Source organism: Miniopterus schreibersii (assembly GCF_964146895.1).
Source record: "Miniopterus schreibersii genome assembly, chromosome: 4".
NCBI classification, from domain to species: domain Eukaryota; kingdom Metazoa; phylum Chordata; class Mammalia; order Chiroptera; family Miniopteridae; genus Miniopterus; species Miniopterus schreibersii.
In genome coordinates, this window is record NC_138105.1 from 43,270,365 (window position 1) to 43,282,470 (window position 12,106).

A 12,106-nucleotide genomic window follows, 5' to 3' on the forward strand; every position below is an offset into this window, starting at 1 on the left:
GAGGGACCGGGCAGTCAGCTGGTCCCAGGCTCTCTCTGCTGCTTCTGCTGCGTCACGCCTACAGTCAGGGGACAGGCCTCCGAAGCCAGCGGGCTGCTTGCTTCGGACTCTTACGCCTACCCTACCTGCTTCAGGGCCGATCCTGTTTGGCTCCTTCTACCCAGGCCCTGCAGTGGAAGCTGTTGTGCAGGGAAACGTTCAGGAGTTTACTTTAGACCTTGTACTGGACTTACATTTGAGATCTTAATTTTGAAGGGAGCCCTTGCTCATGATGACAGAGGGACACCGGGGAGGGGCCCGACAAAGTCCAGCCCCTTGTTCTTGGGCTCATTTGCGGAAAAGTGCTAGCTGGACTTGAGCTATTCAGGCACAAGGGAAGAAGTAGCCTTTGTTTCCAAGTGGGCTGTATCCCAGAACAAAAATAAATCCAACGGGAATCATCGTGGTCTATCATTGGGTTTCAGTTCTTTTGTCTAAAAGTTGGCCCTTCTATTTGGGGCTGAATGACCGTGATGCGCTAAACACTTTTTTAGTGAATGGCCATAGAAAAAGTGACTTTTGGTGAACGGGGACTCATACCATATTTTAGACTGTGTTGTACATTTGTGAATGGGACAGAGCGAGGCTTATCAGGGCGACACAGACCAGGGAGAAGACCCTCCCGCAGAGTTGGCGTTCACCACCACGTCTCGCACCCTCCCTGACGGCACACTCATGGAAGCAGAGGCTCGGAAAGCTCTGTCTTACCTGAGTCTTACGCACAGGATCGTTCAGGTATCTCCCCTTAACTGCCCCCGTAAAGAATTCATTTTTCCCTCCATCATCACCATCTCTAAGTCCTACTTCCCTGAATTCAGCTTTTCTAGATTTCCATTTCTAAGATTCTCTCTCTCAGCCTTAGTTGTAAGCTGGGTCAGAGTTAAGTAAGAATTATTTCATACAGTCAATTTTCAAGATTAGCATCTTGGGATCTAGCTTAATCAGAGCCCAGAATTTCTCTTGTGCTTTTCTGGTGGTAGATTTGAAATTCATCTAAGATGGTTTTCTGAGAGCAAGTTCCTTGCTGTTCCTGCCAGTCCTGTATACTGTATTTCTAGGATTTAGGATGAAGAAAAATGCAAGGCTTAATTGGCCAGAAGCAATCTGTGCCTGGGGGTATGGACTCCTGCATTATGTATTTATTATCTGCTTCTGTGTTACACTTTATTGACCAACTATTGTGACCCATCTCCTAGAAAACCAACACCAAACCAGTGCCATCTTAATAGAACGTTGCGGCCTCTGTAAGGCGCCAGAACAGTTAACATTTAGGGGGCTGTCAGTCTGGCTGAGGGGGTCTGAGCCCTGATGGGTGCTGTTCGGGTGCGTCTACAGTAGCTGGGATACTGTGATAGCAAGAAGACCAGTTGAGGGAAACAGCTGCTCTTGGGGGGGACTCTCTCTTCCATCTTCTGCATTTTCTACTGTAAATGTGTACAAATGATGCTCAATGTATTTCATAAAATGGCCCTCTGTGAATGAATAAATCACACAGCCCATTTTTGAAATGCCTTTTAGTTTTGGTTTGAAGTCATCCTCTGGAGTCACTGTGGGGGCCTGACATCCTCCCTAATGTTCACAGGGAAATGGAAGTTTCTCTCTGTCCAGGATTTTAATAAATTGGGCTCTTAAATTGTAATCCAGCTCAAAAGACAAGGTCCCCTTAGAATTTTTTTAATTTATTAAGCACTAAGTGCTGACTGGCAATGGCTTAAAAAACTGTCAGGTGCCCTGGCCAGTGTGGCTCAGTTGGTTGAGCGTCATCCCACACACCAAAAGGTTGCAGTTTCAGTTCCCAGTCAGGGAACATGCCCAGGGTTCGGGTTTGGTCCCCGGTCGGGGTGCGTATGTGAGGCAACCCATTGATGTTTCTCTCTCACATTGATGTTTCTCTCTCCCTTCCTCTCTCTAAAAAAAAATCAATGAAAACATATTTAAAAAAAAAGAAGAACCATTAGGTGACTAGAAAGTGAGAGGTTGGACCCTGCAGGACTGGTGTGGTGCTCTGAATTGTTCTTGAGGTCATCACTGTAATTCATAACAGTGCTCCTTCGAGATTAGGAAATCACTGTGGCCGTCATTAAGGCTTTCATCTTCCATTTGATCTGATTTTGATTGTAGTATTTTCTCATGGGGAAAACACTCCACACTTTTAATCTATGATATATTTTAAGCATCTTTGATGTAAAAAAAACCCAAAAAACCACACACAACAAAATCTTTAAAGACAGACACTCAGTACTCTCAGGCTGAATTGTAAATGTAATTTTGGATATAATTTGATTGACTAATCAAGTGATGTTGTGTAATTATTAGTGGAGTTGTTTTTTTCTCCTCTGAATATTTGTTTGAAAGTTGATGCCTTATTTTTATTCCCTCCCTAGGTGACAGTCCTAACCCTTCTAAGGAGGACACCCCAACCAGCAGTCTAGACTCACTTTCCTCCCCGTCTCCCCCGACTGCTGCTGTCCATGGGCTTCCTGGGCCAGACAGAAACCACCTTGTCACCGATGGGGACTGGGCGTCCGCTGCGTAAGTTTCACCTCCTTCTGTTTGGTGCCACTTCGTTTTGAAGCTTAGATGGTCAGTGGGTACCGAAGCTGTTAGATCTGAGAACCTTTGTTCTCTCATCAGCAGGGCAGCCAAGGGGAGAAAGGTCCGTACAAAAGGCCTTGCCTGAGTAGCGTCTGTGTTCCCAGTATGGAAGGGGTGGATGGGTGCTGTTTCCAATCTGTTTCAAGTTCAGCTCGTGTCAGTTTAGGGCTGCACAAAGGAAATTTATTATTGGCCTACTCAGGATGTGTTCTCACTGGTTATGCAAGCTTCTGGAGACATGAGAATGTGTGCACTGTGATCGATAGACTTTTGAAACACTCTGTAGAAGGATATTTTAGTTGTGTGAAGTTTTGAGGGCTTATGCTAGCATTCTAATCTATTTGCTCCATAGCACCCTGCATAATTAACAGTTGATGGATGGAATATCTGATTTTATCTTCTCAGTTTGGTTTAGTGCCAGGCATGTACAGATCAGCTCAGGGATATTAGGGCAACCAATACCAATATAAACAATTCCGTGGATCCGGTTCAACTATATGAGGGTCTGTCTTTCTGTGCTTACCAGGCTGAGGAGTGAGTGCAGATTGATGGTGCTGAGGGACATCATAATAGCATCAAATTTCAAGCAAATGCTCAAAAGAAAAAAAAAAAAGAACACCAATAATTACATGGTCTTACTTGATTAGTCAATCAAATTGTACCCCAGATTCCTTTTTCAGTTCAGACTGAGAGTATTTGGGTATCCTGTGTTGAAAGTTAAAAATTTTTTTTGGCCCTGGTCGATGTGGCTCAGTTGGCTGGAGCACCGTCCCACACACCAAAAGGTCGTGGGTTCGATTCCTGCTCAGGGCACATACCCAGGTTGTGGGTTTGATCCCTGGTCTGGGTGTGTATGGGAGGCAGCTGATCAATATTTCTCTCTCACATCAGTATTCTCTCTCTCTCTCTCTCTCTCATCAGTGAACATGTGCACTTGGGTAAGGATAGAAAAGGGAAAATAAATAAATAAATAAAATAAAAGTTGCTTAAAATAACTCATAGATAATGATGTCTTTTGACCATAGCTGGGCATTCTTGGAACTTTAAATGGAATTGGAAAGTGTGTTTCACATTACTTTTTATAGTTACTGCTGGATTCACATGAAATCATTAGGAACTTATTAAATATTAAAAGAGGCTGGAGAAATTTGCTCTGCTGAAATTTAGGGGTGATCTGAAGACTTTGAAAATCTGATAATCAAACTGAAACTCAAAGTCATAGGAATCACAGTCTCCTGAGGAGGTTTCCTCCCCCCAGCACCTCAAGGTTGTCATATGTGTATGCTGAAGACTCAGTATTGTGGATTTAAATTACATATTACTCAAACATGCTTGTCATTCTTACTATTATTTTTCCAGAATGAATGTACTCTCTTCTCTTTAGTAATCCAAGCAACAGTGACAGTGGGTACATAGGAATCTAGAATCTGTAATCTTGGGCATTCCATGGGTGGAATTTGGTGCACGTGTGTGTGTGTGTGTGTGTGTGTGTGTGCGTGCACGCATGTTTGAAGCAAAAACTGTATCTCTTAATTATTCCTTTCAGTAAGTGTTTATCACGGCCAGTGGAGAGCAGTTTAGTCAGTCATCCATCTTCCATAGTGGTTCTGTAGGAAAGTGACATTATGAGCCATGATATAGCCAATGCTCAATTCACAGCACGTTCATGAAGAGCTTGATATTTTTGGTAATAAATCAAATGAGGAGTGAATTCCCCAGCTTCCCATTCACACAAATTTTAAAATGTCATGGAAAGCACTCCAACACAGAGAGAGAGGCCAAAAAGGGAGGGAGGAAAATGGTAGTTGAAGGAAATCTGGAATCAAGAACTTGAATTTTTTTTCTATGCATTAGATAAAATAGATCCACATTTCTCTTAAGTTTATAGAAGGTTTCTTGTATATCTTTTTATTTATTTTTTTAAATTACAGTTGACAGTATTATTTTGGATTAGTTTCAGGTGTACAGCATAGAGGTTAGACAATCACATACTTTACAAAGTGTTCCTGATATTTCCAGTACCCACCTGGCACCATATGTAGTTATTACAGTATTATGGACTGTATTCCCTATGCTGTACTTTATGTTCCTGTGACTATTTTATAACTACCAATCTCAGTCTCTTCACCCTTTCCACCCAGTCCCCCAACCCCCTTCCGTTTGGCAACCACCAGTCTGTTTGTACATTTTTAAAGGATTTACTTGAAAGAGTATTGCAATCCCTATTTATCATGAAGTCAGGAGTGCTTCTTGAACTGGAGCACACATTGGGATCCCACGGGGGCCTTGTTAAACCCACACTGCTGGGCCCCACCCCAGGGTGACTCTTAGGTTTGAGGGAGAGCCTGAAAATGTGCATTTCTAACCTAATCTCAGGCGATGCTCTGCAAACCCCAATATAGACGGCTGTCCCTCCAACTCCATGGTTCTAGGCATGTGTTGATTGTGAAGGGCTCCTCTGAGGAGTGTAACTAGGGTAAGTGATAGCTTGTCCTACTTTTTTTCTTTCAACTCTTCTAGGATGGCTTGCTTTCGTCAAGTAGCCCTTGTGTGCCTCACACATACTTTGATTCCCTCTGCCTGAAATGTCTCCCTTCCTTTTTTGCTCAAGACAAACTTGACCTATCTTCAGGGTCTAATTTCATTTCCACCTTCAGGAAGCTTTCTCTAGTCCTCTAGTCTAAGGAAGATTCTAAATACTACCTTTGTCTGTCTATACCCAGTACTTGACACTAGGAAAATATTACCTCTGGTATTAGTTAACATTTACCTTTATTTGATAGTGTTATTTGATAGTTATGTGTATGTGTGCGTGTGTATCTATATATCTATATCAAATCTCATTCTGCCCACCTGCCTGTTTATCTATCTTAGTCCATTCAGGATGCTATAACAAAAATACTTTGAGTGGGTGAGTTATAAACAACAGGAATTTATTTCCCATAGCTGTGGCAGGTGTTTTGCCAGGTTCTGGTGAGAGCCCTCTTCCAGTTTGCAGACTGCTAGCTTTTCAACTCTTATAAGGACACTAACCCCATTCATGAGATTTCTACTCTCATGACCTCATCTAATCTTAATTACCTCCCAAAGGCCCGCCCTCCTCATACCATTACATAGTAGGGGGTAGGGTTTCAACCTAGACACTTTGGGGGGACACAAATATTAAGTCCATAACACTGGCTAAACTTTCCCTCATGCCAAGATAGATTATGAAATTCTTAGTGGCAGAAATTGGGTCTTATACTCTGAACATGTTAGTGATATTGACATCATTATTAATAAACATTTTATATCCCATCTTAATTATTATGTATTTATTAAAAAGCACTTTTCTTTTGGAAAGCTCATTTCCTTCCGTATATCACTGAGTGTGTCCTAGGCAACTATGTTTGGCTTTTGATCCATATTTCTTCTTTCTAAACATTAAAAACTCCTCCTCCAGGAATTACCCAGAATGAATCTCACTATTTTCTTTTTATAGCATTTTTCATTGTTTCCTTAGCTTTTGTAAATTTAGTTTTCATTGAGTGTATAGTGTGGTTTTTTTTTTAATCCATTATCTCTGCATACCAGCTGCACAGTGTAAAATATAGCTAGATCTGAGTAAATGCTGATTAAGATCCCTTTTAATAAAAACCAACATCACTGTGGGGTCATTAAAACTCTAGTCAGGTCTTTAAAAAGGAGGCAGTGCCTAGACTGCCTGGTTTTAGTCCAGGGCTGTGACTCTCTGTTCCAAAACTTGCACTCCTGAAAAGTGGAGTCCAAATGTATGTGATCACACCTAGGACCCCAGTAGCTCTGTTGCACAGAAACGCTGTGACCCCAGCCACCAGAAAGCAAATTTGCAGAGGAAAACCTACAGCCACTGGGAAGCTGATATATAGGCAGTGTATAAATACAGCTGTGGCCTCTGACAGGTAGAAAACAATGCAGCAGAATTGGATTTCTTGGTTTTCTGCTGATGTTTATGACTTGTGGGTATTATTCATTGCAGTCAATCAATCTGGAGCTATTACTTACCTGTACACAGTGAGGTGAGAGGTGACTTCATTGCCAGTGAAGAATCGCTGGCTCAGTCTCCTTGGAGGACATTACATCATAGGTCAGGGTATTTCAAATGTACCAAAGTCATTTTTCCCCAGTAAAGTAGTTTCCTCTAAACAGGTTTTCTTCAATTGTAAGTGAAGGAGCAGGTCCTTGACAAGTAATCCTTTTAAGTTCCCTGCCACAGAAGAAAATCTCTTTTAAGAAACATCAGGCATTGCTGTGGGCTTCCTCTACAGATTTCAAAGGGAAAGGAAGACCTCCTTTCCTGCAGGCACTTCCCCATGTTCAAGACGGCGGCATCTTGGAAAACTCTGTCGCTGGGAATGTTGGGACCCTGGGTGCGTGGCAGGCCAGGAGGGCAGCAGATCCTTCTCTCTCACCAGATGGCAGGCTTGGCTTGGTGTATCTTGAATGTTCCAGGTATTCCTGGTGCATCTATCCCAGGTGGTGCCCTGCTATGTGGCAGAGATTTCTGCTCACCCAGACTTGACTTTAGTTGCTTAAAATCCCGTTCCCCTGACAGCCCGTGCATGTGATCCTTAGACTGCGTGTGCCCTCACTGGTAACCCTATTTATTCTTGTCCATGACATAAGTAACTTGTTGCGTTTACATTGGGCAAACAGAGCTTTCCCATAGACAGTGGCCTGGCATTTTAAATCACTTGAGTGTAGCTTCCACGATTGCTTTTTAGGAAGTTGATGAATTTTGCTGGGAAATATCAAAGTACCCCTTAAATTTGATTTGTGGCTTAGTATACCACAAGCCAAGAATGCCTTGTCTAAAGCTCAGAAGAATATTTAAGTTCATCTTAAATATTTTTTAACAGATATCTGTGAAATTTGGCTCATATGTAGAAATGATAAGGTAGCAGTCCCAGGCAAACGTTGTGTTCACCTCCTTTTTCAAAAGCTTCTCTCCGTCCCCCCTCCTCCTCTACTTCAGGGGGGATGTCTCAGCCCATCCCTCCATCACCTTACTGCTGCCAGCCCTTGTTGGGCCAGGGGCAATCAGTTCACCCTATAAGTCAGTGGCTTATTTTTTTTTTACCTCTTTTATTATGATTATGGTTTGAAGAGAAAATAGGGAATTTATATTTTAAAATTTCTTTTTTCCCCCTCACATCTGTTTCATTACTAACTCGACTAAAATGAACACATGTTGCTTTTGTAACAAGGGGAGGAAAGCTATGCAGATTTAAAAAAGAGATCAGAAGAGGGTGAACCCGAAGGAATGTGTTGCCCATCCTAGGAATTTCCAGCATCTTGCTTGGCCAGTAAGGAGATCATATCCTAGTAAGGTCAGCACCTTTGCTCTTCTCGCCTGCAGATTGGCGCTGGTTCTGGAAGGTGGTGGGCACACTCACCGAGGCCTCTAGGAGAGCTAGTGCCTTCGTTCGGAAGGCCGTACTCTTGGGTGCTGGGTACTGTGAAGAATGATGTGGAAGCAGCTCCCTCTCCTGTACCCAAGTGAGCAGCAAGATCCCTGCGTGGGTTCAGAAAGCTTGAGGGCTAAGACAGCCCAGGCGTAAGGGAGAACAGGGCCAAATGCGCAGGAGAGGCGTATCACCTTGCTGTGATCCTCAGGTAGCCTTGTAAATTCTGCTCAGAGGTTAGCCCTTTCCCGGACTCCCTGTTTGTGTTTCTTAGGATCAAAGACCAGGGAGCTTTAATTGTTGCGGGCCACTAGATTTTGTGTTAGCTGCTTTATAAATGATACTTCATTTTAATTCTCACATCAGCCCTGTGGTATAGATATACCTTTATTTTTAAAGAGCGGGAAGCCCAGGTACAGAGAGGCTGGGAAAGTTGCCTCAAGGCACAGGACTTGTAAGGGACAGAGGTGGAGTTTGATGTCTCTGTCCCAGTGATCATGATTCCCTTAGACTTGTTTTACTGTAGGGATTAAAATTGGTTGCATATGGGAACATTGCTCAAATCATAGGTTTCCCTCAATTTTGAGACCCAGTGAGATAACTGTGGTTGTCAGCTGGTCTTTGCCCTCGTTTGGAAGAGGGCACACTGACCCTACATTGTCATGTGGCTGTGGTTTATAATTACCGCTGGGGAATAAACACTTGAATCTGGCTGCTGTACATTCGTCATCCAACACCTTTGGCTGAGATTTAGGGATGAAGGAGTCTTCCCCTGAAACAGAGCTGGGAGACTTGGAAATTTGATATTTGGCAAGAGCAGCCAGCATCATAATCTTCTATGAGTAACCTGATACCCAGTTGTCTCTCTCTAGCTTCAGGAAGCTCTTGAAGCTAATCACAGGGCCCACATACTTGGCCATGGACTGCAAATGTCTGTTCACATTCATTTCTTTGGGGCATGACTTTTGTCTTATGTATTTCTTTGAATCTTCTCTCCAACTGTGTATAGAAATCATGCCATACTGACTGCCTTGCATGCTCACATCTTTTTATTTTAATCCCCACACAAGGACATGCTTAGAGAGAGGAAGGGCAGGGCTGTGGGGGGGAGGGAAGATATCAACGTGAGAAAGAAACGTTGATTGGTTGCCTTCATATGAACCCAACTGGGGACCGAACCTGCATCCTGTGCCCTGACCGGGAATAGAACTGGCAGCCTTTCCGTGCACAGGACAACGCTCAGCCAACTGAGCCAGTCTGGCCGGGCATGCTCACATCTTTCTATGCACGTCCCTTGTGTCTTGCTAGGGTATTTTTGGTATTTTTATTGTGTGCCTGGCACTTACATGTGGCCTAATTCACGTCTTCCTTTGCTGTGCTATAACTACAGGGTCTGAAATTGGGAGATTTGATTTTCAAGCCAGATGTTCATTAAAGCCCCATAATGAAAAGTCGATTTTCCAAAATAAAGAGACAAGTCTGAATTTTATAGTAGCTTTTCTTCTGCTTAAGACTAAAAAATTACCTTCTCATTAGTCTTGTTTTGATTTTCTTTTTCGTTTCATTGGCTTTGTTGTAATTTGTCAGTTTCTGTGCAGGGATTGGCTGTGTCCTTCCCAGTGTTGAAATGCAGGCAGGGCCTTGGGAGCTCTCTCCAGTTGGAAGACAGTCCAGACTGGAAAAGCACTCATTTTAGAGTCAGGCCTGGTTTGCAGCCTTGTTCTGCCTCTTAAAGCCTTAGGGGCCTTCTATAAATTATTTAAGCTAACCAAGGTTTAGCAAGATTATCTGTAAAAGGGGAATAGCAATATCCGCCCCTCTGGGTTGTTGTGAGGTTTCAAGGAACCACATGTAATAAAACCCAGCTCCCCTGGGAGCTCTGCGCAGCCACCTGCTTGGAATTTCCTAACTTGATATTCTTAGTTTAACTTAACCCGACTTCCTGTTTCGTCCGTTATATAATCTCCCCTCTCTAGTCCTGCAGAAGCTTTGGATGTTGACCTGAAGTTGTGTTGCTTCCAGAAGTTGCTGTAGGTGTTCCAGGAGGACTCAGCCTGGGCTCCTCACCTGGCTTTTCTGTATCAGTCTACTTTGTAGAAGCCTCTGAGAATAGGCTTTGGATAGTGCATGACCGAGGCCTGGGGTGCCCCTGGGGATCCTGCCAACTCTGCCTATTCTGAGCAGTATGAGTGGCTCACCTGTCACAGCAGGTAACCCATCAAACACTTTGGTAAGAAACGGGAGCATTTTTCTTAGCAGAGTGATGATGTACCCCTTCCAACCTGTAGCCCCTGTTTTTTATGTTCAGCCCTCACGTTGGGTGGCAGCTCTTTTCCACATGAGAACTGAGCTGGTAGAAACATTGCTGTCATTTACCCTGCAGGACCACAACCCAGAGACCTCTAAAGCCCCGTCATTTTCTGAAATGAAGCCACAGTTCCCTCTCGGTTCAGCCCTCTACCTGATTCCACAGTGATCGCCTGGAAGGAAGACAGATGGAATTCAGGGGATGCTCTGAGTGAAGGATGGATTGGTCAGGTGTGAGTCTAAGGCAGTTCTCTTATAGCAAAACCCCAAAAAGTGCTCACCCTAGGAGTGGCCTTTGTAAATTACAAGCTGGCTGGATGGTGGTGTCCTCTCTTGTGGAGGAGGGAAATCCCCCGGGAGCCTGAACATCCTGCAGGGTGAGGTCTGAGTGAGTGTTCGGGGTGGCCGTGTCCCCCTTCCAAAGGGTCTGTTTTCTCTGTGTTCAGCGTATTCCGTGGTGCCCTTCCCTCCCTGCCCACCCACCTCCTGTAAGAGAGATTTTTTCGTAAGGGTTAACGGGTGGTTTCTTTCCCGTGCCAGCGTGGTTATCGGCTGTCCCCCTCCTGCAGGGGCCGTGAGGGTGTGCGCTGGGTGCAGGGAGCCCCTGCCGCAGGGAAGCCCTGGGGTGCAGGCTGGCTCTGGGTGCACAGGAGCCTGTGCCACAAAGCCCGTTGGGGATGCAGGAGGAGGAACAGGGGCCTCTAGAGCCGAGGGGCGTCGTCCCCACCTCCCCACACTCTCCACCACCAGCAGTTCGCGCCTGGCTCATCTAACGCAGGGGTTAGCAAACGGGGGGCCCAGTGCCACCTGTTTTATAAATAAAGTGCTTTGGAACACAGTCACCAGTTACTTGTGTTTTGTCTATGGCTGTTTTTTAGATGCAACGATGGCAGAGCTGAGTATTTGTGAGACCTACTGTGTGGCCTGCAGACCCTAAAGTATTTCCTGCCTGGCCCTTTACCTCCACCTGATATAGAAACAAAACTAATCTAGTTGGGAGAGCCCATGTTTCTTAGAAGTCAGTTTCAGGAACCATGGTTGCCATTTTACAGATGGGCATTGCAGGTGATTTTTAAAAGTAACCCTCAGGAATTTAGCAACTTAAAAAAACAAGAGAGTGTTGATGGAAGAAGACTTGACTTGAGGTAGTCAACACACAGTTAAAAAAAAAATAAAGGTGACATCCACTTAATATCTGTAGTTTTTCTCTTGGACATAGATTACTTGCTGTTTTTGATAAAGAATGATTTGAAGTCACTTTCACCTCTCAGGTTCAGTCTTCTCACATGTACTCTGGAAGAGTAGCGTGGCTGGGATCAAGTGAGTTACTGTGTGGGAGTTGTGCCTAGCACAGTGCTGGGCTGTGCAGCTGTGCCCAGCAGGAGCCTGGGTGCAGAGCGGCGATGGTGATATTGGTGATGGCAGACACCACCTCCTCTAGGAAGCCTTCCCAGATGCCCATATGAGTTAGATGCTTCTTCCTCTGTTCTGAGGGCTACTGGGCAGCTCTCTACACGTCACACGTCACATTTCATTATGATGATCAGTTGTCATTCTCCACGTACTGACTGGGTGCTCATGGAGAACAGATGTCATAGTCCCCTGGGTGTCCCCAGGGCCCGGCATGGGGCCTCAGAGGTAGTTCTCAGACCATGAAAGATGAACAAACAAGGCCTCTTTGGGACGCTCCTGTGGGCAGTAAGGCCTCCTTGCCCAGGACCATGGATTATGGTGACTCTCTT

The 12,106-nt window shown here is 44.5% G+C and overlaps 1 protein-coding gene across 3 annotated transcripts in view; it reads left to right on the top strand.

Annotated features, from left to right (window-relative positions):
- ARHGAP10 (Rho GTPase activating protein 10) overlaps window positions 1-12,106 on the top strand; it is a 250,505-nt gene that overhangs the window by 228,821 nt on the left and 9,578 nt on the right. For all 3 annotated transcript variants that reach the window (XM_081134741.1, XM_081134742.1, XM_081134740.1), the window contains one exon: window positions 2,424-2,571. In XM_081134741.1, coding sequence (XP_080990867.1) covers window positions 2,424-2,571 — 148 coding nt within the window. The remainder of the gene's footprint in view (window positions 1-2,423; window positions 2,572-12,106) is intronic.